The sequence below is a fragment of the Ammodytes marinus genome (genome assembly GCF_949987685.1).
Source record: "Ammodytes marinus genome assembly, chromosome: 20".
In the NCBI taxonomy this organism is placed as follows: Eukaryota; Metazoa; Chordata; class Actinopteri; order Uranoscopiformes; family Ammodytidae; genus Ammodytes; species Ammodytes marinus.
In genome coordinates this window covers 7,209,510-7,236,994 of record NC_137224.1, presented here as the reverse complement: position 1 = coordinate 7,236,994, position 27,485 = coordinate 7,209,510, and the positions used below count along the sequence as shown (strand labels likewise).

General features: G+C 41.4%; 1 protein-coding gene across 1 annotated transcript in view; it reads right to left on the bottom strand.

Moving 5' to 3' along the window:
- adam12a (ADAM metallopeptidase domain 12a) overlaps positions 1-25,100 on the bottom strand; it is an 81,484-nt gene extending 56,384 nt beyond the window's left edge. Inside the window, exons 1-3 of the mRNA XM_080049522.1 lie at positions 24,980-25,100; positions 11,723-11,844; positions 9,036-9,109 (exon numbers count right to left, since the gene is read on the bottom strand). Of these exons, the coding sequence (XP_079905648.1) occupies positions 9,036-9,109; positions 11,723-11,844; positions 24,980-25,088 (305 nt within the window). The 5' untranslated portion in view covers positions 25,089-25,100. The remainder of the gene's footprint in view (positions 1-9,035; positions 9,110-11,722; positions 11,845-24,979) is intronic.
- Positions 25,101-27,485: the final 2,385 nt, after the last annotated feature.

Sequence of the window (27,485 nt, the reverse complement as noted above, 5' to 3'; positions counted from 1 at the left end):
GAAGAGAGAGGGCTAATGATCGCTGAAAGTTAACTTTTTTTACTCCTAATTCAAGAACCTCTACTAAAGCCACATTCACGTATGCTACTGTTTACTGACTGTTAAAAAAAACTTGTTATTCCTCAAAGGCATACAAGTCAAATACTGTATTAGACAGGGTGTATGCTTACGCTCGACTTTCAGAGCTGCATTTCAGCAAAAATACGAGCCCCGGGAGGAAGTTTTTGTTTTGCTTGCTTTATTTCCCCCATGTCTATATACAACCACTGTGACATTATTGCAGGCAAGACAAGGGGGGAAGACAGAAGGGTTACAAGTTCCCCACCTCCAATTTGTGTTATTGTGGCCATGTATCAACAACAGTGAAAAATATACTGTGCGCTACAATTACACTGCTTTGATTGGTCTTTCTAATTTCACAAAAAGGACCTAAATGCTAAATGCCTACATGCGAGAGGAATTGCACACGTGAAATAGTTAGTTTTGCGCAATGGTCGTAGAATGCACAGTGCACGTTGTGATTAAAAAGACACATTTTGTTTGTGTGTAATACAATATCGGGTATTTAAGGAATTTAAATGTTCCCTGCAACAATCCAACAGGTTCTTTATTATAACAGTAATGTGTTGTAGCTGCGGTGATTTCCACCAACTTTTAGTGTAAAATAAACAAGACAAAGAAAATGAAAACTAAAAGAGTTGGTGGAAATGGGTGAACGGCAACACAATCACAGCTTTTGACCACGTTCCAGCGTGCAGTATAGTCACATTAAAAGATAATCTTAATTGTGTTTGGAAAGTGAGTTCCGCGCAGAGACACAACACACAATGTAATTCCATTAAGTTTGTATATGCTGATCTGTAATGCCACATGCAAAATTTATAGTATAACCCATGTCTGATCGAGCGTTATAGCAGCAGAGTCAAGAGCAGACATGGATAAAACATGAGGGCCGAGCTCATATTCAATGATTTTTTTTTCTCAGTTGACACATTCACTTGAAGGAAGGGGAGTTGGAAATAAAGGAAACATAATATAATGTGTGCTTCCACTTTTTCAGCCGTCTGGAAAATGCTGAAAGGTCTTGGAATAAGTGTTCTTGCAGATAAAGCCTTACATTATGCTCTACGAAATGTTAGCAAGAGGGTGTGGAGATGAAAAAAATGTGGCTTTTAGTTCAATCTGATTTTGAAAAGACGCACAGATGGGCACACGTCTTTACATCGACAGACTGGCATTCACAGGTAAATCAAATGCCAAGTGCACTGCTAAAACTGGCCTCAAAAAACAGCTCCATGGCAACATTGTATTTATTTATTTTTACCGGCAGGACTCTGTGTAAGCTTGTTGGTGGAGGTAAGTGGTGACTGGTGGCTCGTCTGCCTATAGAGTGAAACTGCTGCTGACAGTTAGGTTTGTGTCGGCTGTGTTACTTTGAGGTGAAGGGAGGCTGAGGAATAGATCTACCAGCTGTGCAGCCTGCAGAGACCCATGTGGTCCCGTCTGGAAAAGGGCTTAGGGTACAAGAGGGAAGACCCTTATCACTGCAGAAAAGCTCTTCTTTTTCTTTTTTTTTCTTCTTTTTTTAAGCCACTGCTGCAGAGTCTAAAAGTCAGTCTTCATTGTCGGCAGTTATGTACTTAACATCATGGAAATGTTGCTCTGCTTAACACACAGCAAATTCATTTCACTGTTGTTGCTGTTTTCACAATCGTCTTCTTCTTCTGAAGTTAAAGATGTATACGCATGGACATGATTTTGTGAAATCGCAACCACTTTGGAAAGCCAGCTGTGATCCGATTGGCCACATACACACAATGTGAGTGATGTAGAAACTGAATGCCTGCAGTGCACATACACAGGGAATGGACTCTCTTCAGTGAAGTGGGAGACGTCTCTTTTGTGTACAATCAGTTTAAACTTTTGAAATGAGCTCAGCATGCACACTTAAAGGTTCTGGTTTGTCAATGAATGAGAATGAGTAGATAACATTTTAGGAAAATTTAACCTTTTATTGAATTTTTCTTGGCAGAAAAAGTGTGAACGTCAAAACAAAAATTATTATTTAAAGCATTTTTTATATGTCTTCAAACGTGTTGGTGTAGATGAGATATTTCCAGTTTTCCTATTTGATTTCAAGTGAGAAACTAGATAAAGTCTCAAAATAAGGCAATCTCACATCACAAAATGCAACTTAATATATAGAACATAAGAAGGAATTCTAAATAAAAGTGCTTTCATCGATTCTATCTTCAGTTAATTGTGGACATCAAGTGCGTGTTTTGAGCTGTTGTTTTTGAGCTTTAGTAAGCTGGAAGGTTATGTTTGCGATTGAAGTGCTTCTAGACCAACATAATCGCATTTATAAAGACCCACGCAAAACACAAATGTCAAATAACACCGTGCTGTGCATCTCACTCTTCTTCACCCTGAAAACAAAGGACAAGCCCCACTAAGAGCGTTCCAGTGTTACTGCGTGCCTTTCTAATTAATTAGGCGCATGGAGTGGCGAGTCCACGTTATTAATTACTGCTCTAAGCTTTAAAATAATTGGAGCTTGTGAGAAGGTAATTCAAAAGAGGGAAGCTTGTTCCCCCCAAAAAGAAAATTCCCCCTTTTGAAGGAAGAAGTTGAAAGGCGTGGGGCTCTGGACGGAGACAAGCCCCATTTCCATGGCTTGTCTTTGACACTAATGAATCACAGTGTGTATCATGGCTTCGCAGCCGCAAGGGTGACTGGGAAAGGTACAAAGGCTACAGTTAACCTCTGTGCATCCTACTCATGGTAGTATAAGGTTCGGTGGCTCTTGATGAATTTTAGAACACGGTGTGTGTGCATGTGCGTGCGTGTGTGTGTGTGTGTGTGTGTGCGTGTGTACGTGTGTGTGTGCGTGCGTGTTTGAATCTCCCTGATGAGAGAAAACTGTGTATACATTTGTCCGCGGAAGAGAACACTTGGTTGCAGATGGTTAGTAGTGAGTGGAATGGGTTCTTCGTGGCCTCTTACACATTTGCCTTCGCTGTAATGTACAGAACATGCCGGCCAATGACTAATGCAGCCATTATGTTACTGTCAATGCCTTTTTCTATTTCCCTGGGAAACGCTTGGCTAACACAGTTGAGAGGACAAGCTGATTATGCACTGTTGGATAGATGTGACCAGTTGGCTTCTGATTAGACAATCAGGAGCATGGCCCCATTTAGTTGTCATCTCCACAGTGATTACATGAGAATAGAGCAGTAAGGAGCACGTACAGTATATCTCAAGGCTTGAATGCCTCAGAGGATGGAGACTTCAAAACCCCTATTTCCATCTGCATCTCCTCCCCTTCCTTAAAATCTTTAAACGGTCTTCCCACCCTCCATCCTTTCTCATATTATGCTCTTCTTGTTACCACTTGTTCTTAGCTCTACAATGAGGGGAAGTATTAAGGATGCCGGGCTAGCATACGTTACTATGGGAACAAAGCATTTAATGGGAGCCGGTGAGGAGTCTTTTATTCCTTTCATATGAATAACCAGATAATTGGATACTAGGCAGACTTGTGTTGCCCAAGAAGAATGGCAATTATTATTCGGGATTGATTTTATGTGGTTCAAATCACACGCACGATTCATAAAGAAATGTGTAAGATTTGATCGTCTGTAGCGGTTAGTACTTGTCCTTATCTATTGTTGGCTTGCTGTAAACACTTGTCATATTTGTCAACATTTTTCGAAAACACTGATTTTTTTTGTCTTCAAAAGAAAAGTCTTAAAACTAAAAAAAAAAAATCCCACTCCCAACCATTCTATTGGCAGGAATTACACAGGGTCAACTGGTCATGTGTGTTCCAAAGGAATGCTAATTAACTAACAAGACGTTGCACTATACATGATTATGTTGCTTAAGCATCTTGCCAATCAACACAGAAATTCACCTTCAAGAAACAAGGGTATAGAGTCAAGGAAAGAGCGGGATGAGGCTTTGCAATACCCCTGCACTACATTTTGAGTGTGAAGCAGTCCTTCTACGCATTCAAATCTGCAATTAACACATTCTGAACCATTCAATTTGAGAGAGCACTGAAGCCATCATGAGGAAAAAAAAACGAATTTTCTCCTTGCTTTATTTTCCACTTAATGACTTGGGGAAGGGCTTCTATACACATGGGGTGTCACTGGGTTGGACGTTCTTTAAACAATCTGTGTGTGGCTTCGGCAGCCGAGGACAATAACTCTACCAAAGGAGGTCATAGAGAGATGTCTTTTTTTCTTCCTAGAAAGGCTAGGTTGTTTGTGCTGCGCCTTTTTGCCTTCTGTTTGCTCAGCTCCCCACGAGAGACACTGTTTCCTGTCCATGTTTTCAGTGAGACATGAGGACGTCTTCATTGAGAAAAAAAGCAACGGGTCACTGGCCTGAGATATGGAGTTAAATAACATCCCTTAAAACCCAATACGCAAACTAGGACAAATAGTGTCTGGATCCTGTCCAGGCAGAGTTTTTATTGTTCTTCCAAACACCAGAGAGATAGATAGAAGAAGGCCTTTCACTCAGGAAACATATCCTGCTCTGCTTTCCCCTTTGTCCAGGGAAAAGGCCAGATTAAAAAGGTGGAGTCGACGATTGTGGAGAACCCTTGTTGATATCTCCTCACAATCCGCTAACTGTCCGTACTGTGTGTGTGTGTGTGTGTGTGTGTGTGTGTGTGTGTGTGTGTGTGTGTGTGTGTGTGTGTGTGTGTGTGTGTGTGTGTGTGTGTGTAGAAAAAAAAACATAGTTGTGTATGAACACTGGATTTTACTTTTTTATCGCACACACAGGTAGCAGATGGTGAGGAGATATTCACTGATTTTTTATTGTTTTTTCCAAACAGCAAAGAGATAGAAGATGTTTGCAGCCAGGCCTTCTCGCTCAGCAAACATATCCTGCGCTGCCTGCCCCTCTGTCCAGGGAAAAGGCTAGATTAAAACATCTGTGTGTGCTCCTTTGTCTCCGTTTCGCTCGGAGAATAACAAGGATCCTAAAAGATGGATAGCCGGCCCTCCAGGCGCCTTAATGCTTAAGGCCAAACAACATGATGAGCTGGGAGGAACCCAGGGTGCAGGCACAACCAAAAACATCATCCGACCAGCTGACGAGCCCCAGGCCTGGATCCTATCAGTTGATCCTGCAGTCCATTGGAACAGGGGAAGAGGGATGGTGTGTGCATGCTGCCTGCTCAGCTTGGGACTCATCTTGATATGCCTGCGGGCCGCACATTCAAAAAAGCCACAAAGCAGCAAGAGTTTGCTAGAACAGCTGGGCCAAGAAGTTCCATATACCCATCGGTCAAAGCTCAACAACTGGTCTAGCTGTACACAATCTTCAGGGTTTCTTCCCTAACTACTAGCTGTGGTAAGGCACATAATATAACTATACATGTATGAAATGGCTAATGGATGCATTCATACACTGTATATGGCACCTGAGCAGGAGAAAGTGCTTTACAAAGTCTCTCATTCGCCCACGCACACACTCCCACACTTGCCAGCTCATTGCCAGCAAATTGGTTGAGAGTAGTTAGAGGTGCTATTGAATCAAGCGAAAGACATGTGCAGCTTCTGTTCATGATAATGCCACTAGGGATAAGACTAAGCGCAGCAGGCTTACCTTTATGAACATTGTTTCTGTGGCAAATGAAGCAACATGTAACCACATCATGTAAAAAAAAAAGAAGAAATTTAAATAAAGCAAATTAACTGATTTCAAGTTTAATTGTCACCAGCTGGATTCACATTTTATCATCAGATCCCTTCGCGTCGACAGCTACATCATTGCTGCTTTATGTGTCTCCTTTTTGTGGAATGGTCAGAGAGAGTACAGCACTTAGAACCTACCTTGACAACACCTCCCCGCAGAGAATTGTAAGATTTATACTGTATATGTTTGGCAGGGAACGTTGGAATCAAACTGCTCATTAATGAAGTGTTGAAGTATCAACATGCACTACAGGGATTCATTCACCGTTGTTTTTTTCCTGCACAAATGTTTCTCCAATTAACCAGAGGGGACTACTGTATACTGTTCAAAAACCCATCGCTTACAAAAACACAGGTAACTAAAACGTGTCTAGAACCAATGCTTGTACTCCAATCTGAAGCAATGGGGTGACAGACCATAACTAAACCATGTTGTTATTTTCAACATGTGATTGCATACAAATGGCAGCATGTCCACATGGAGAGGGCCTTGATCTTTCAGTCAGCCATCTTCTGAACCATAATATCGAGCGCCGGTTCGCACAGTTGACATGTTGCTCCAGGCAGCGCGCGCCCTTTCCGTCCCCGACAAAAGGCAGCTTTCAAAAGGTGTCCGGGGATGTTTCTCGGAATATCTGACAGCTCAGACCTTAATGCCAATGGAGTAGACAAACCAAAAGGAATGCTCCATATTGGCTCAAAAACACGCTAGCTTTGTACTATCAAGACTGGTTTTCATCATGTAGTGGGCTTTCCAAATGTCATCAGCACCACACCATCGGAATAAGAACGTTTCAACAAGTCGGCATCCACAACAATAAACATTTTCTCAGATATTGATTAGAAATACAACTGTAATAGTGAGGACAGGGCAAAAAAAATTGCAACACAATTTGGGGTAGTTGCAATTGTTCTGACGTTTCTGCCGTTTGCAATCTGAATTTCCATATCAATTTCGAAAGTCAAGCTTCAGTTCAATATTTGCTATGTCATGGTGTTGATCAGGGTTGAATGATAAATCGATTTTAAATCGAAAATTGCGACAGTGCTATTAGCAAATCGGATATGGCTGAGATTTAAGATCTGATTAAGCTGTTGACTGGGCTTCGTAATAAGAGGTTTTGTTTATTGGGTCAACACTGTTACAGAAGGTTTAACATTAGACATTTATATGTCAAAGTTCTCACCTACACAATACATCAGTCACCAGTCTTAACAGATGTGTGTAATTCATGTTTTTTGCCCTTTAGTTCAGCTAATAATAATAGTAATAATAATAATAATAGAAAAAAAAAACATGTCATAATTTCAAGCAATTTGCCATAACATTTGCATGCCAGTCAACCTCTATTACTCTTTACTACACTACTGGGGTGATGTGAGTTCAGAATCAAACTGAGCCTGTTCCCCTCTCAGTCCAACAGAAATGAACATATTCAGCTGTGCAGCACACCTCACTCGTGTTTTGTTGCCGCCAATATTTATTAACCCAAGACCCCAGAAAGTCAAAAATAAATTCAGCGAATTTAATTGAAATCATTTCATCCTGGACCACACTTTTCTTCCTCCTCCTTCGACTGATGCCGGCTGTGTTTGAACAACTGGATTCCATCATCGGCGCACACACAAGCCGTGTCTGCCAGGAAACCTCACAAGACAAGAACCCCTCAACTTAATGTCAGCACATACACAGGTTTAGTTTGTCTGGCTCCAATGCAATGTTCAACCGAGCAACACGCATCCCCCCTTCAAAAATCCCCATCCTGTTTGCGATTTGTCAAACATGCGTGGCATAAAGTAGCTTCTATTTTGATTTTTTTTGAAGTGGTGTTTTGACTCGACGCAGAAAAAGTGTGTGAGAGTTTGCAGATGCTGAGAAATGCAACGTTAGCCAATGATTAAACCGTGTTCTCCAGGCAATTGCTGCATGTGTTGAAAGTATAATTTCAGACAGATTGGTATTTGTAATACTTGGAGGTTTGTTTGAGTTAAGTCATTCTATCATGCTCAGGCCTTATTAGAAAGATCTAGATTGCACCTCTCCAATCGTCTCTTGTTTGTTCCTCTTGGCCCGGAGGTTGGAGAGCTCAACTGTTGACTTGTACGCTTAATGCTATGGGACAACGATGACAGCCATATTGAAGGAGGATAATGTGCGGAATGCAGGATGTTTTTTCTCCCTGTGCACTGTAGCCCGAACAGTGAACACAGGGGAAAGGTTTAGTTCCAATTTTTAAAATGAAATGTTTTGACTGTACGAGAAATGTATTGCACCGTTACAGATGAGACTGTGTGTGACAATCTGCAAGTTAGCTTTGCAAAAAAAAAAATCCCCCACCTGTGCAGAGCGGGATATTTTTGTTCAACAGAAACAGATTTTAGAGTGGGATTTCCCATCAAAATATTTTCCGTGCAGGTAAGCCATAAAAATTGCATGGTGTTGAAAGCTTTGTCCCACACAGTCTGCACGTGGAATTTACATATATTAAGTCCGGGGGAAACAAGTGAGATTCATGGCTGACTGACAGTAAAAAAAACCCATCCGCTCTCTCTTTCTTTCTTTGCTTCCCTATCCCTCTGTCTCTCTATCACACAGACCGCTCTGCTTGTTCCTGGTTGCTCATGTGTGGCAGCAGGAAAAGCTGGGTGGAAAACATATTGCTCCATCAATCACGACCCATTCTTCTCAGCGAGCGACGCACTAAACTCAGAGGTCGTTGTCGGAGACCTGTACAACACGTATACAGCCCTTGTGTTAAAAAATGCAAAGATGACAAATATTCCCTCCGAAATAATTCAGAGCCGTGTCTATACGTAAAGTACCTATTGCGATAACCTGGTCTGTTTCGAATGATGTATTTTCCCCCTCCTTGACAGTCCCTGGGCTGACAACGTGTTGACAGTATCTCAACGTACAGCGCTAGGAGTGTGTATACTGTCTTCAAACAAAGCCCTCTTCTCCCCTGTGTTATACCAATAGATCAAATGAAAAGAGAGAGTAGACAGGGAAGGATGAGGAGGAGGAAAATGTCGGTTTTCATCAACGTCTTGGCTGATGTATTCAGGAAAATTCTGTCTTTCAAGTCGTTGTTTCAGAAGACCAGCGCTCTCTTTTGCACCGCTATGCTACTAGCACTGCAAGAGAGAGATAGACATTCACTTTCTCACCCCCTTCCCCCCTGGCTTTTATGTGTGACACACTGCTTTGGCCACTGCCCCTGCTGCAGCCCCCCGCGGGCAATTGCATATGTCACCCATTTGTAGCTCTCACTTCCTAAGCTATAAGGCCAAGTGTGGAATGGAGGGAACACTTACTGGTTTTTCGCCAGGGACAAGAGCAGCTGTTCACCTTCCGCTTCAATCAGGAGCTTCAGCGATGCAGGGTGACTCTGAAGAGACAACAGACAGGCGAGAGGGAGGGGGGGAAGAGAGAGATTGGATTCTGGAGTCAGGCAAGAAAGCATTTTGATTGTGGAAAGATCAAGGCTCAGGGCACCGTTCAACTGTTGCAGTATTAGTTTGCGTGGTTTGAACAAATGGAAAAACAAATTATATTGACGCAATGTGTGGCAATAAAAACAGCAAATAGTTCAAAAAGCTACAGTGCGTAACTTCTGTTGTCCCCATGAGGAATTCTGAGGAATTACTAACAACACAACACAGTCGGCACATCTGCACGAGGTAAGCCTTCGGTGATTGCGCATGGATTTTATTCCTTCTTTTGTACGTAAGGTTTTCTTTTTTGCAGTAGAATCAACAACTGAAACATTTTGTTGCAGCTTCTTGGGATTTTTCTGAGCTCCTTTGCCAGTGTTGGTGGGTGGGTGGCACCAGTTTGTAAATGAATACTGGGAAACACCTAGGCTGTTTTTTGTGGAGCTGAACGGCTTAATCAACTTTTGTGACAACTCCTACGGCAATGGCTTGAATGTAATCAAAACACATTTATATTTTTTTTAAAAAGTTACGCACAATAGCTTTATAAACCTTAATCACAATTCAAGAGTCAACTGTGAATGAGCAACCCAGTGATGTGTGGGAAAAATGTTAAGACGACTGCGTTCAATTGATGAGAGCAGTCGGAAAGCCCTTTTGAAGAGACGTTGTATCTTAGAACAAGAAGAGCTTGAGAGGATTAGCTTGATGTTTCTATTGTATTTGACATTAATCCTGCAGAGAGCCACGAGCCTTTCGCGCCCCCTGAGTTACAACACCGCCAGCCAGAGCCCATGTGTCTCTGTTAGGAGTCAGATGGAGTGGCACCCAGTCGTACATCACGTCTGGCAGTCGCGCTAAGCAACAAGCGTGGCTATGTGTGTGTGCTGTATGCGGTGTGCCTGCACCAACGCACACACACACACTCATCCACACTTCCACCTGTTACTCCATCTCCTCCCAGTATGTTGCCATCACACTCGGGCACAGAAAGAGAAAAAACAACTCTTTCTCTCTCCATACCAGTGGGCAACCGGGCAACCACACACACACACACACACACACACACACACACACACACACACACACACACACACACACACACACACACACACACACACACACACACACACACACACACACACACACACACACACACACACACACACACACACACACACACACACACACACACACACACACACACACACACACACACACACACACACACACACACACACACACACACACACACACACACACACACACACACGTATTGTCATCTGGGTCAACAGTGCTCTGGGTTAAGTCATCCATCACCCCCCATAGAGAAGAATGTCTAGTGGATCATGAGAGGATATGGAAGCGCAACACTTAAGGATTTAGACAGTATCATTGCACAAGCCATATGCAATGACTACACTTCCTGCTATCTTGCTTTGACCTTCCTGTACACTTTATACTGTTTATATAACTAAACATTTTCATTTCAAGGGGAAAATAGATGCTACACTGCATGTTTAGGCTTGTTATTAAGGGAGTAACATATTCAAATGAGCACTTGAGTTCACCTTCAGTCTGAGTATTCTTTAATTTGCTGATCTGATGTTTTGTTTTTCTTTTGATTTTTTGGGTAATGACGTCCCAGAGAAACCTTGTGATGCATTGACTGTGCAATTAAGCCAAAACAAATTAATTCACAAATGAATTGAGTAAAAAAACACAACCTGGAATAAGAAAGCTGTGTTTTTAAGTCTGCCTGGAGGCTATGTCTTCTTTCTTTATGTAGTCTGGGATTAAAACACCCGACAGAGTCAAGGATTCCAGATTTCAAACATTAGCGGGTTATGAAGTGCTTTCCTCTTCTCTAAGATGCAAACATTCTTCAGCTGTCTGCGTTCAGCTGCGTATACATTTTGAGCACAAAGAGGCAGTGACTGCCATCTGATTCGTTACATTAAGGATGATCTAATGGTGTATGACTCAATTTGCATAACATTTAATAAAACAATAACCAAACATTGGATTTTTCAAAATGTTTAACTGCAGCCTATATTGAATGATAGGGGAATATGACAACAGCCTTTCAAGAATGGCGCAGGGCTTGCCTGAAAAATTAGGAAGTCATCTAATTATAAGATTAGCATAAATTCATAATGTACAATCTGTTCAGTTGTACACAGTTGGTTTGGAGCCACTTGAGTAGGCATAAGACTACATTTGTGCACCAAGCTTTAGAGTAAACCTCAAAAGATTGAAGATCTGTATTTGTAGCCGAAGCACGAACTCCTGTATTAGCTCTTAAGCCCCAATAGGCAGCCCACTATAGAAGAACACTCACAGTATAGCTATTTTAATGCAGCGTCCAGACCAACTCTATCCCTGTGTAAAAACCTAGACAATTCATTCAATTGAGTGAGACCCATCAGTACTAAATTTCATGACGATATGCTGAGTAATGTCCAGATATTTGGAGTGATGTGGGAAAGAAAAAATAGAAGTTTCAAAGAACAAGTAGAGCAAAATATGTAAAAGAAACATGTTGAATTCTAACTGCTATCCTTCACCTTGGATTTGAGCTGGCTGATTGGTTTCCAGTCTTGTCCGACCAGCTGAAGAGGTACTGTAGTCCCATAGTGTTTCTGCTTTGCTGTCGGTCTGTGTTGAACATTCGTGCTCGAAATATCTCCTGCAGAAGAAAAAAAATGTAATCAAATAAATCAATCAAATAAATTTTTTTTTTTTTTTAAAGTTCACTGCTTTATGCTCAACTTTCTCGAAGCATCTGTAAAACCACCAGAACATGTCCATCTTTTGAGGACCACAAACAATTGGAACATTTTCTCAGCTGGTTTCCTATGAAAAATACTGATTATGAATTCCTCCCCCGGCTATTAAAAAGGCCTGAGGCTGAATGCAGCTGCCTTGTAATATAAAGTGTCACTTAAAGAAAATCACAGTGTTTTGCATTTGACACGCAAATAAGGCTCTTTTGAATGCTTCTTTATTCATACCTAACAATTATCCGCGCTGACAAAATGCCATCTCCAACGCACCCCTAGCCTCTCCTGAACACATGTTCACCATCTTTTTATAGGCCATCAGTATACTGGAGCCCGTTTTCTCTGAGATGAGTACATAAACGCAACCTGGAACTTATTGACGCTCTCACACAATCAAGCAATGAGAAGTGGAGCCTTGTGGCAACAAAGCGTTACCACCCCCTCTGCCAATCAAGCTGGCAAACATTTCCACAGTTCTTCCGGAACTGTGAGTGAAGAAGAACTAGGGCTGCTTCTGCTGCTGCTGCTGCTGTGATAACTCCTAACACAGGGCCAGTGTCCAGGATGGATTAGACATAGACATAGCTCCGGAAGTCTTGTTCCCAGCATGCATTGCTTTTATCTCTCTCTCTCTCTCTCTCTCTCTCTCTCTCTCTGGTGTGACACAGTGTCAACCGGAACTCTTGAGTGGCTACAATTCTTGGAACCCCTCTCAGAAGAATAGAAAAATCCCCCCCAAATCCAATACTGGGGTCCCCCAAGCAAAAATGGCCACTACTTCAAAAAAACCTACCGTTTATCCGCAAGACAGAACTTGCAATATTTTTAAATGGTACATTAAGAGTGAGAGAGCAATAGTGAGCCACTCGAACGTTATGGCTAACAGGGTTCCGGCAGTAATCAGCTCTCCACAGTGGGAAAGCTATTATAGAGCTCGGGGTCTCTTACTAAAAACGGCAGGGGTTTTTGGAGGCCATTTGTTTCAGACAAATTACAGACCAAACTCCTATTCAAATGTTTGCTTCTTTTTTTTTCCTTTCTTTTTTCTTCCATTGATGCTCTTCCATCCGAGCATTTCCGAACAGCAGGGAAACAGATTTTAGTTTCGGGAGGATGATGTCAGTTTCAAGCTGCGCGTGTGGTCTGAGCATGACTTATGTCTGCTTTGAATAGGAAAACTTTGTTACTTTTTAATTTTCTGAATCCAATTTACAAACACAAAACACACTATACTCGTCACCGATTTTTATTACCAACAGATCCAAGGCCCCATTCCTTTTTCGAGGGGTTTCCATTTCCATCCTTCTCCGTCTCTCCGCGCATGACTCACTCGACTCAATTGCTGAGTCTGCTTTTTATCCAGCATTAATAACCTGGGTCATGTGGGGAGCTCCCCAGCTGAGCTTTTGTTCTGGTTCTCCTCTTGAGGAAAAAATAAAAGCAACCCCTCTGGAGATCATCACAGAGCCTCTCCAGCTGATAGCAAGGAACCCAGAGGTGACCAGCTCAGCATTCTCCATCCAGCCTACAAGCCTCATGATGAGAAGCAGGCTCCGGCACACACACACACACACACACACACACACACACACGCACACACGCACACACACACACACGCACACACACACACACACACACACACACACACACACACACACACACACACACACACACACACACACACACACACACACACACACACACACACACACACACACACACACACACACACACACACACACACACACACACACACACACACATTTGAATGCCTAATACTTGTGAGGACCCTCATTAGGATAATGAATTCCCAAGCCTCTTACCCTTACCATTAAAACTAAATGCCTGACCCCAACCCTTAAACTAACCCTAACCTAAACCCAATTGATACCTGAACCTTAAAACCAAGACTTAACCCTCAAACAGCCCTTTCAAAAGGTATGTCCCGAAGTGAGAACCGTCAAAAATGTCCTCACTTTTCCAAAAATGTCCTCACTCTTGGTCTCAAGTATTAATTGGTCCTCACAAAAATAGTTGTTTAAGTACACACACACACACACACACACACGAGAGAAGCATCCCTCCCCTCATTAGTCCTAGAAAAACCACACCGTCTGGGGGAGGTGGGCATGCTGAGTAATTGAACGCATGACAACCTCCGTGAAAAGTCCAGATGGATAAACAACAGATGCGGGTGAAACACATGGAGAGGTTTTTTGACTGAAAAAAGGTCAAGTCCAAATTGTGGCTCTCCGACTTATGGGGCTGACACACGGATGAGTTGGAACGGCCCTTTGACGTTGAATGGCCCTTTTTCTGTGGTGTGCTCCGTGTCGATTTTTGAAAGTGAGATTTCACAACCAGACCAGTGTGTGGTTCCACCGACTTCAAAGTCTGCAAAGTGAATAACCATTTTGTTAATGTGCTGTGCTACGGGCTTTAATTCCCTGCATATAAATGGAATTATATTAGTGGAAACAGTCTGCAGTTTTCCCTGCGTAACTTGGAGAGACATTTTGGGGGAAGTTGGATGGTTGCAGGGGCTGCGGTGTGTGGAGTGTGTGTGTAAGTGGCTTTTGTTAGCCAGAATGTTATAGGAGCCACCAGAAGCATTAAGGGAGCGGTAAAAGTGGCACCGGGACCCCGAGCCTTATTTATACGTTCAATAAAGGAGAGTGTAAACAGAGGTCTTAATAAAGCAGAGTTCTGGGCATGATCAGCTCCCTTTATGCTCCGGTGTACACAAGGAGAGTTTGTGCCATTTATATTGCTCCAATAAAGTCAAAGCTCGGTTGGAGGATTGTATGTCTGCGTGTGTGTGTGTGTGTGCGCGTGTGCTCATGTGGGTGACTGAACACAATACAGACCTATGACTGATAAAGTAATAAAATTGACTTTCACTGGCAGGGTTAATAAAAGAAAATCTATCATGTACTCAGCATGTACAGCCATTGTTTTGTTGGTTTACACAATGCAATCCTGTGTATGATCGGCTGACTGTAGTTTAACAGAAGTGAATAACTTCTATAATGAAACTATCTGGTAAAGGAACATCTTTGGTGAAGTCCTCACATCTCAAATACATATGCAACTTGTGATGAGAGGGTGGGCTTGTATAGCTTGGCTTCAAAGGGACACAAGACAAAAAGGTCTGGGTCAGTGGTTGGTTTTTGGTTTTGGATCCCTTGAGAATAAAGCCTAGATTTTTGTCACACAGTATGTATGTTGGTTATGAACAAATAAATAATCAAGGAGTCAATTTGTCATGGTTTATCGTTAAGTCATTTTCAATCCAAATTATGCAAATACCAACAGAATTGGTGATTGGGAATAGAATGATGAATGATACATCCAGAGAGGAGGAGCCATCATGCAGACAGTCTTTCAGAAATGACCTTGGAGACAAAAGCATATGAACTCTTCGGCATTTCCATATCTCTTATCTTCTTTTTAGGCAACTGTAATGACTTCAAGAATTTTTTTTGGTTAATTGATGAATCTTGTATACTATAAGTTGTCAAAAGGTACTGGAAAATCCTGGTTTGAGATTGAACAGAGATTGTTTTCCCCACTTGCCCCTATAAATGCTCTGTATAGCACTATACCCTCCAAATTAAAATCTCACCCTATCATATCCAACCTCTTTAATGTGTGGAAGAAGTTTTCTAAAGCTTTTAATATCAATGTCTATCTTAATTCTGAATCTTGTATTTGGAATAACCCAAAGTTGCGTATTAATAAACATTCTCTTTTATGGAAAGATTGGGTAGAAAAAGGAATTATTACACTAGCAAACCTATATGAGAGGGATAATATAAAGTCATTTGAAATGTTGGCTGGTGAATACAATCTGCCCAGAAATAATTTCTGGAAGTACCTGCAAATGCGTCACTTGTTATTTACTGTAATAGGGAGAGGAATAGAACCTCAACAGTCAAACCTTCTTTCTCAGACTACGAAAATAATGGGTTTGGGGCATGAGGCTTCCATATTCTATGCAATGTTATTCCAACAGACTGTTACCATATCTTATGCAACAATGTTAACTTGGTCGGCAGATTTGAACATTGATGTCACACATAAAGAGTGGGATCGTATTTGTGAAAACATCAAGAGGGTGTCAAGAGACATTAAAATTAGATTAATCCAGTTTAAGATTCTGAACCGCTTTTATTGGACTCCAAGCCGACTGTTCAGGCTGAAGCTGCGGGATAATGCAGACTGCTGGAAGTGCTGCAGCTCAGAAGGGACTCTTCTTCATCTGCTCTGGGAATGTCCCATGATTCAGAGCTACTGGCAAAAGATTCACGATCGCATTGAAAACATTACTCGGACTACCTTGGAGTTCTGCCCTAGGCTGTATGTTTTAAATGATCCACAAATAACATCCAACTGTGGGGCAGCGGACTTTATTCAGACCAGTATAATGGTTGGAAAACAAATTATAATGAGAAACTGGAAGAACCCAGGTGAGCCCTCTTTCCAGGAGTGGAGCACGGAGTTGGCAAAAGTGGCATCCTACGAAAAAATCTCGTTCAACATCAATAACAGGACTGAAAAATATGTGGCGAAATGGGGAAAGTACGTGCAATATATTGCTACCAGATGAGAGAGTGTTGCTTAGTGTAAATCTGTACAACTGATCCATGTGTGTTTTTCTATTATATATACATATTTTTTTTCTCTTTTTTTTATTTTTTTTACCTTTTTTTTTTAACTATTTCTACCTGATTTCTATTACCCCTTTTGGCATAATCTTTATTTTCTTTTTCAAAAATGTAACATCACTAAGGGATAAATGCTAAGACGTCAATTGTTGTGTTGACTACAATTCTGATTACATTGTTACAGTGATGTATAAAAACTCAATAAAATACTAATTACAAAAAAAAAAAAAAGGTACTGGAAAATGCCAATTCCTTGTCCAACTAAAGCGCCCAGAAATATCCTAAAAATGGATTGCTTTGATACACAAACAGTTGAGAAAACAAACAGGCTCCCCTATTTGTTGGTTGTGTTGCTATGTCTATGTGCTTAATGTAGACTCACTCATTGCTGCACAAACAACTGCCCCACTGGGGATGGATAAAGTTATTGATTGATTCAGTTCTTATCACAAAGAAGCAAAATGAATTCACAAAAAAAATCTAAAACATAAACAGCATTTTCTTACAAAATGTGATTTTGTAGCACACATTCACAGCACTATAGCATGAACTTAGTGATATAAAAGTCAAAAGTCATGTATCAGTTGTCTCCACAGCATTTCAATGACCATATTCCATTCACCTTTAAAACCAAATTTTGGGCTGTTTTAAAACTCAACATCTAGCCTTAAACCAACTGAGTGCTTACTGGGGCATTTTACAGTTCCTGACGGTATTTCACAGTGAATCATTTCCCCGGTTTTTATCAGCGCTGCCAACGTAATGCATTCTCCACATCCTATGAGCTAAGGGTCCCAGGGAACAGACGACCTTCAAATCAAGTCAAAGCTTTATTTATATAGCACTAGTCATACTTTAAATGTACCCGCGTGCACTACTGAGTACCTTTCCTCAGTTCTCAAGAAGTCCTTTCTTACGTCCACAGCTCCAGCCCTCCTGCTCACTTTGTTCCACCAAAACACACCAACAACTGTTCGGTCTTTATTAAACCCCAGAGCCTGCTTTCTCGCAAGCAAGCCGCAAGTCGCTCCTTGACAGCCAAGCGTGAAATGATGTATTCATAACAATCTTTTGCTTTCCTAACACAAATGGCACGCTGTTCTTTTCATCTGCCTACTTGATGAGGCCGTGCCCCCGACATATGTGCAGGTCCCCATGCCGAGAAGAAGTACAGGCTATACACATACGTGCACACATCAATAACGAACACGCCTAATCACCATCTCCTTTACTGACGGCTGGCGCCGAAAAAAAAAACCCACAAGGACAAACTCCAAAGTCACATTGACAGCATTTCTCTATGATCTTGAAAATGTATTAGATTAAAAATAGGAAATAAACTATTCAAACCAATTAAAGGAAAGGGGCTTGGAAAAGGAACACATGGAATTAATCAAGACTGAGTGACAACTTGACACAGCAAAGACAACACAATGATTACAAGAAAAAAAATACAGGGCTTTCCCTTTTTCAATATGGAAGTGTGTTCTTGATCAAGCAAATCCATTGAAATGGTCCCTTTTGTCTGCACATACCGATGGCCGTTTTTAGCCAGATTAGGTGGATGTCTTTAATGAGAGAACTGACTGGACTGGACTGGAGACTCGATCCAGCTAAGTTTTTCAGCTGACATCAGCCCATAAGGGACAACTTGGTTAATGTTTATGGCTATTGTTAATTTAATAATGGCTGATTGGCAGGCCTATCACGTATTCAATTTATCCCCAATCAGAGTGGGCAAATTATGCAAATTCCAACAGAATTGGTGATTGGGAATAGAATGATGAATGATACATCCAGAGAGGAGGAGCCATCATGCAGACAGTCTTTCAGAAATGACCTTGGAGACAAAAGCATATGAACTCTTCGGCATTTCCATATCTCTTATCTTCTTTTTAGGCAACTTATTTATTTTATTTAACCTTTATTTCACCAGGAAGGTCCCATTGAGTTACAGTAACTCTTCTCACAGGGAGTCCTGGCCAAGACAGGCAGCAGAAAAGAAGTTGCAGAATTTGCACAAGGCCACACACACACACAAACAAAGTACACCACAATTGACACTACAATGCAACTGTAATGACTTCAAGAATTTTTTTTGGTTAATTGATGAATCTTGTATACTATAAATTGTCAAAAGGTACTGGAAAATGCCAATTCCGTGTCCAACTAAAGCGCCCAGAAATATCCTAAAAATGGATTGCTTTGATACACAAACAGTTGAGAAAACAAACAGGCTCCCCTATTTGTTGGTTGTGTTGCTATGTGTCTATGTGCTTAATGTAGACTCACTCATTGCTGCACAAACAACTGCCCCACTGGGGATGGATAAAGTTATTGATTGATTCAGTTCTTATTGCAGGAATAAATAGTCATGTAATTGATCAGTGAATTCATAGAAAATAAATCATCAAACCAACGAACCTACAACAATGCTAAGAATTTGAAAGCATTTACTGCAGTAAATTATAAAATAGGGAAAAAGCAGCAAATTCTCATATTCGGGAAGCAGGATTTTTGTTCTGTGACACACCTAAATCGACTAATCTTCGCCTTGCCCCATTTAAACTTCTTCCTGGAGTCACAGTTTGTGTGGGGTTGGAGGGGATTACAGAGCAAGAGGTGAAAAGTGCCTGCTAATCCTGGCTCCACTCCACAGCAAGCATCTGACCCAATTGGAGGGACATTATGTCAACACCCTGAGGGGCTGCACCACCAAACACAGAAAACCTGTAGGTGACATCATCATGGTAATGGGAATCTGCACAAACTGGAAGAGAGGGGGCCTCCTTAAATCAAATCTAATAAGGTAGCCATGTGTCAAAGGTCACGGCAATGAGTGTTTTTAATGGTGTGATTTATTAGCGTTTTTTTTATGACATATTTAGGGTCATTATCAGGCCGTTTACCACGGGGCTCCCTCTACCTCCAACAGGTAGAATAGCTCTTTTGTGTTTTCTCTCTATTTATCATACTCTCCACCCACACCTTGTTAAATGAACTCATTTACTGTCTGACTGGCTTGATGTCAGCACATAATTACTCCATAGGAAATAGATGGTCCTGCAGGGAGAGAGAAAAACAAAAAAACAAAAAACTCCCGTCTGCTCAGCGGGAGGTTAACTCTGTCCGAGAGCCTGTGCTGTTACGCCCCCAGCGGGTGACACCGTTAGCCCCCCTGCCCCCCCACGAGGGCTGGGCTCGCTGCCTGGCATGGGGCCAGTGTGCCTGGGCAACCAAAGGTCAGAGTCAGACAGCTTATAGCAAAAGAGCTGTGTGCAAGCTTGTAAATATAGTCCTTTTTATGATGAATTTCATTTGCACCGTTCTGGAACTACTCCCTATCATGGAAAGCACATGTCTGGCATCCAAAAATAAAAATAAATAAATTGACCATCAATATCAATATGTCCTCAACCAACTCACTCATTACCTCAAGGGACACAGTGTCTCTACAACACAGCTCAAGGAGTACAACAACAACAGCACTAACTGCGATATTTCAATTCCATTTATTTAAGTCACTCATCAAAGCAACAACGCAAAATATTTTTTCTGGCTTTGACAATACACGGATCCTTGAAGGCGTAATGGGGGGGGGGGGAGGGAGTCATTTGTGCTCTTGATTTATTAATTATCCCTCTGTTTGATGGTCCATGCTCTCCAATGTTTTGCAAATTAATTAATTTTGGGGATATTTTTCTCTCAATGACATCTCCCAGGCTCCCTACTAACGAGAGGATTTGGGGATTTCTTTTTTCTTTATATAAACATATCACAGGTCCGCCTGTGGAATATAACTCAGGCAGATGGAGACAAAGCACCAGGACTTTAATTGCTCCAGTTAAGTTAGAAACTCACCCAGGTAGGAGGTGACCTGTCTTTGCTGCAGTTAACACATCTGCCCATGCCCATTAGGGAACATATTGGGCTTTGTCCCTTCATTGGGTTAGACGCGGTGCGCCAGGCCGAAAGATGGATGATATGGAGACATTCAATTCTCTGTTTCAAATCTCAGTGCAAGACTATAGGGCTGCACATTCATGTGGAATCTTGTCAAACTCTGGGAATGCCATTGGTTCCTATTCTTGATGCATTTCTCTGCTCTGGCAAGATTATAAAATCTATTTGGTAAAAAATTAAAGGTGCACTACGCGGTTTCAGGGGAGAGGGGTTTGTTTACATTTAAAGAGCCTGCAGTAAGTTTACAAAACATACCTACTCTAGATGTAATTCTTAGGATTGAATCATTATAAAATCATAAATCAAAACTTATTTTATTTTGAGGCACCTGGAATCAAACGTAAGATTAGAATATGTTTGTAAACCAAACTGTTGGCCTTGCTGCTGTAAACAACAACAACAACAGTGAAACAGAAACTTTTCAGGAAGCTTTCTAACTTCAGTGTTCCAGGGATCCGATTTTGTTTATTCAGTTATGAGAATAGAACATGCTCACTTCTCTGACACACACAAAGTTACAGAGTGCACCTTTAATATAGGCTACAAAAAACGATTTCAAATGAATGCTAAAACATTCTCCACCATGACTGTACAAGGGGATAACATGAAGCTTATAGCGTGTTCAACTGCCAAAAAACAACCAATAATGAAAATCGACCGCAATATTTATTGCTCTGTTTCTTATGCTGAGGGAGTTTGCCCTGCACTTTGGAAATGTGATGCTGCTGCAGCTCTCTGCAGGGCCACGATGATCAAAGTGAAGTTGACTTATTCTAATTCACCTGGGACATTATGACCCAGTAAATCAATGCACTTGGTAATTCAGCAACATTAAAAAGGTCCACTAATCAATTCCCTTTTTAAACAAACCAAGGTTCAAATGACTAAATGTCACTAGCCAAACAGAATTATCACCCAACTCTGCGGTTCCCCCTCGGCCAGGCATTACAGCACATTTATTTGATTGTTTATTGTCCCAACCACTCTCATCAGTCCCGTCTCCTGCAAAAGATGGAGCTGTTTCTCAGGAAAAAAGGTTTCTGATAAGCCCTAATGTGTACTAACTGCTCAGTGCCAAACAACAATGAGAACCAGCTAATTAAAAACTAACTTAAATAAATTGGAAATATCCGGCTGCAGAGACAAATATTTTGTCAAGGACACCCAAGCAGAACTGAAGGGAGATGGGAATGTTGGACAGAAACACATCTCCAAATAATGAATACTTATGTAGCTGCACGTCTGCTAGAAAATAGGCAACAGATGCTAAAATGCTAGACATAATAACTTTAAAAGGGTGATTTTCAGAGCATTTTTTCCAGTAGACATTTAAAGGTCACATATTATGCTCATTTTTAGGTTCAAATTTGTAATTTGGGTTTCTACTATAAACTGTTTCCATGGTGTAGCGTCCAAAAAAGCTTTTATATTTCTCACAGTGCCAACGCTGAATCTCCTGTTATCAGCCTCGGTCTGAAACGCTCTGTTTTAGAGCCTGTCTCTCTGAGCCCTGTCTTGCAAAAAGCCCCAATCAGATATCTCTCCCCTCATGATGTCATAAGGGGAGAGATATCTGATTGAGGCTTTTTAAACACAAGTTTTCAAAAAGTGGTGTGGAGAAAAAGGGGACCCATATAAATGTTGAAAAAATTAAATAAAAGTGCATTTTGCAGAATAAGTGACCTTTAAGAATAACATTTATTATACTAAAACTAAAACAAAGTAGCACTGCAAAATGGATCAGAAGAACTGACGAATGCAGGCGAAGTTATGAACTGTCAAGATTCCTTTAGTGTGCAACACTGACGGGGTGGAACTTGAACTAACCCAGATAGACATCGCCGCTGACAAGAGACATGTGAGCCAAATGGGCTCTGTGTCCAGACGAGAGGAGAAGACGCTCGGGGAGGTCTGCGCTGAGCTCAACTCTGACCTGTCTGGGTGTGAAAGTCCAATGACAAAGTCCAGAGCCGGCATCGGGTTTCAGCTCGTGTGTTCAAAATTGTGTTGGGTGTGGTGGTGAAGGGTTGGAGTGGAGTGCAGTGGGGAGGTGGGGGGTCAAATGAGTCCAAAGCAGCTTCCACGAAATTAATGCAACACATGTAGGGTCAGGCCACATGAGCACAGTCCAGCTAAGCTATTTTCCCCCCTTCCTATATAAATATCCCCACTGCGGGACAACTGGTTGATCAATCTGTCTTAATGCACAAGCACACATTGGCTATATCTTTGCAGGCAGCCTCCCTGGGCTCTAACTATCCTGAACAACTCATCTGGAAGACCTGAATCCATCCCATGCTGAGTAGAGACTCTCAGCCTTGAGATGGGGGTCACTTCGTGGTGATGGAAATGTCTCTCTGGGGGAGGACACTGTTTGCTGAAGGAATGTTTTACTACGGTCCAAAAATATATCCTCTCTGCTCAACTTTCATTTGTCTGAGTGTGCAGCACGCAAGCTGCATGCTGCGCTCGCGGTGGAGGGAGGGAGAGAGAGAGAGAAAGAAAGAGAGAAAGTCATGTTGGCTGAAGCAGTGCAGCTGGCCAGTAAATGCTGGCTGACACTTTAGTGTGTCAGCCATCAGAGGAAATCATTCACAAATGATCCCCGGCGTGGGACAGAAACATGCACAAGATAGACAGGTAGAGGAAAAGCGACGAGGAAGCGACGAGGAGCGATGTCATTAAATATTTATGCCAACATGACATCGCGCTGAGGCTGAACTGCTCCATCTTTTTTCAGCAGCAGCCTTTAACATTCCTGACAGAAAAAGACAAAAGTGAGCTCAGCCTGGAGACAAAGAGCAAGGCTCATAAAAGGAAGCACTAATGATTCCCACTCACTCTGCCCCAGCATCAAGTAATCTGGGAGCAATTATTTTCACTAATTGAACAGTCACTTTGTCTATAAATTGTCCAAAACAATGTGAACAATTCCAGAAAACATCTTCAACTTGGCAAGACTTAAACCTATTCAGTTTGAAATGATATAAAGACAGAGAAAAAGAGTGGAAACAGTGACTTTATGTCGTAACATATTATTAAAAATTGTTGATTACGTTTTTGAACTTCAAGTGATGGTTTTGGTAGGCATCACTCACCCTGCATCTCACACCAGTCCATTATCTTTTTTCTTTTGAATGTAAAGCCCAGACACAAATGAAGTGGCGAGGATGCTCCAAAGGGGTGAAGCAAGGCGTCAAAGCCAACTTCTGATGATGGACTGTTTATGAATAAATGAACCACATTCCCCTTTTTCTCGATTCCCACGTTCACACACTTGCCCTGGCTGGTAATTAATTCCCAGGCTTCTACTGCGAGTGTCGTGACTGGCAGGGGGTACAGATGTTTTAAAAAAAACGTAGGCGCCAAACACTGTAGTCTAGTGCAGCTCCACCACTCACAGTTAACCTACTCCAAATCCTTTGCATAGTGTGTCCTTGGTTACATTTTACCTGGGGCAAGAAACACTGGTGCATGGTATGTCATGAGCCATGGCCCCTTAGGGTTGCAATAGCAGAAGGAGAAAAAAAAAACATACAAGCATAGACACAAATACACTCTGACACCAAATTTGAGCATCTCCCCAGAGCTATCGAGGCAGATATTTATCATTTGTTTGCTATGATGATTTCAACGTAACCCAGTGCAATTAACAGCTATCTGATCAAAAAGATACTTCAATTGCTTAAATTCAAACTAACAATGTGACTTTTATATTGTATGGTTGCCACTTAAAAGATAACCCTGGAATTCATCCATAATTGAGAAAGTGGAGCATGTTTGAAGTGCCTTGAAAAGCCGAGAAAATGCCTCAAGTGCTACCACTGATTACCAAAAAAAAGAGAAGAGTTTCAGCATCATCAATTATACAGCTTCTCCTCTCCTCTGAGGTATTAGGCTACACACTGGATGGACTGAGAGCTCACATGTTATGTTATGTTATGTTCTTCCTTTATGAAAATTATTTTTTTCTTATCCACAAAACCAAATGGATTGAATGACAGGCAGAAATCCATGCATTTAGAAAGCTTGTTTACACTGGAGATATGTTTTGTTCTGCCCCAACTTTTGTAACAGATCTGAAATGCTTTCATGATGTAAGCTGCCCAGAGCAGCCAGAGGGGAGACATGAATGATGAAGAGAATATTGAGTAGCCTATAGATGTAATAACCTGTACAATAGACACATGGGAGGCACAAACGCACAGCATCAGATGACGACAGGTTCATTTCAAAATAAAAGCTTTTTTCATTCAGGGTTCCAGGTGAAAACACATTTTTGACATTCGCGCAGAAATAAAACAATCAAGAGAACTATCTGTTGGTCACTTTAGCGCGTAGATGGAACAATGATTGAGCCTATAAAATAAAAAAGCAAAAGAATCTTCCCCACTTCTTCGCCTCCTCTTACCTTCAGCAGATCTGGAGATCAAGCTGTCACACACCGATATGGAGAGGGAGAAGAGGAGCTGAAGTGCTGTCAAAATAGCAAACTTCAGACTCCGGCTCCTGGGATTCATGGTTCCCCGGGTGAAGCGTGGACGGAGACTGGCCAAGTGTTTCACTGCAGCGCAACCATCATCATCATCATACACAGTTCACAGTCCACCACCAACAGCTGATGTAGCCTGCAAGATTCCGGATCCCCCCCCACCCCACTCAAAAAAATAAAAAAACAAAACCACTTCCTGAAATATGATCAAGTAGCCTAGGCTGCCGCTTTAGGAAATCCCGAAGACAGCTGATTCGACTCCGTGCACTTTCCCCATTGAAAGATATCCAAGTCGAAAGATGCCTCGCGCGAACACACACACACACACACACAAAATAGGAAAGAAAAAGTGAGAAGTGTAAGGTGAAAAGGAAGAGCGAGAGCTGAAAACATTAACAAGTACGCTAGCCTACACCAGCCGCAGCTGTCTCGGTCGCCCGCTGGATTGACATCAATTCCAGGGCAATTACTGAAGAGAAGTGTTGTGTCTTATGAGTGGGGACCATGTGCTTCAATGAAACGTTCCGCGAGGTCCTAAAGCCTCCTCATCCAGCGCCCACTACAGTCTATGATCAAGCACACAGAAACAAGCAAAGTACAACTTCCTGTCTTAGCTTTCAAAATAATTCCAAGAAACGACCATTAATTTATGATGCACTTTGGCAATACTTTTTTTTTTTAATAATTTACAAATAAATATTGAATTAATGAATAGCCTATATAGGTTGGATACCATATGCTAAACAGAATACGACTTGATCTAAAAAATAAATACAAAATAAAACAAACATATTGAGTGTGAAACGTCATTCTTGACTGAAACAATAGTTTTATTAAAAAATATTGTGTCAACAAGCTGCCAAATGCTTTGAAATTCCATACTATTTTATGCCAGAAAAAGATATAGGATGTCCCAAAACACTAATGTCAAATGCAGTTGGCCTATGCCTAAAATACCCGAATGCTAATACATCCAATTGCATTTTGCAATAGGCAATCTAGCATACTAATAAAGTGTAGTAGCCTATAGTAAAAAAGAAACTGTCAAAATGTATCTAGGCTAAATTGTCAGGATTATTTTTTTGTCAATGATGGACTCTTATTTTGAAGAAAGAATCACTGTATTTCCGGCATCCCTTACGTTCCTTTGCTCAACTTGACCTAACGGATTTGACGGGCATGCTGTAAAGCAGAGCCACACTGTGTAAATTGAAATACCATAGCATAGGCCTATATAGCCCTAACTCGCTGATATTATCATGGATACATGTTGTCATTCAGTCAGAGTGAGCTGAGAGCAGAGATGTGAAGACTTCAGTTGAATCATGTTGACACAGTGCTTGGTTCCTGACCCAAAGTTGGATAGTCAGAAAAGTGGCTTTACTTTAAACACATAAATCCTTTAAAATACTCACGAGACTTAACTATAAGCTTAACTTGTTGTCAAGATGCAGTGATGCACTTAAAGATCACACTTCATGGATCTAAATATACGAACATGGCCCCATTTAAGGGCTATGTGTCTCAACTCAATTATGCTCCTCATGTGCACTCTGTACTGCACCACACAGCTGTCCGACTCAAGAAAGCAAATGCAGGCAGGAAACAGACAGATATAGACTACAGGCTGGGGTCCTCAGAGCCTTTTCTCACGCAAAAGGAGAAAAAGTTCAGTATACAGCATTTCAGGTACAGTATGCACCCATCAGAAAGAAGTATGGTCACATCAGCAAATTCAATTGCTCCCTTACACTGTTTGAAATATATATATAGAGCGAGAAAAAAAAGGGGTGCAGTCTGGTGTCATGGTGCAGAGAAAACTCCATTTCTCAAAACTATTCCTTCAGGACCGAAATGTGAGTGGAAATACTGAGAGGAGTATTGCTCTGCATGCTGATTTTGTTGCAACTCAGGGTTGGGCTGTATAGGATTGTTACAAAGACGAGCTGATCTTTTGCTCTTTTTTGAAGCACCAGGGGACGCTCGGGGGGAGATGATAAGGTGCAGAGAGAGGAGCAGCCCATAAAAAAGGAGTTTCTGTTAGTGTACTAGGACAGATAGTGTTCAATAATAAATCCCAGCTTTATGGAAGTCATTCACTCTGTTGTTACTGTGTGGATGCAGTTTGAGGGGAAAAAAACTATACTTCTCTCTTTCACAAGTGATTGGAGGAAACTTTTTATACTTTACATGCTTGGAATAAAATGAAACAAGATATACAAAACACAACCAGTCAAAAAATAATTCAATTCAAATATAAAATACACATAGTTTTGGTATAAATAATTCAATATGTTTCTTGTGATACATGTGCAGACTGAAACATTTTGCAAAGTTGAATAGAGGAAACAACACATTCAATTCCAGCAGCAGTAATGGTTCACAGTGTAAAATGACTCATTTAAGAGAGAAGGAAACAATTACC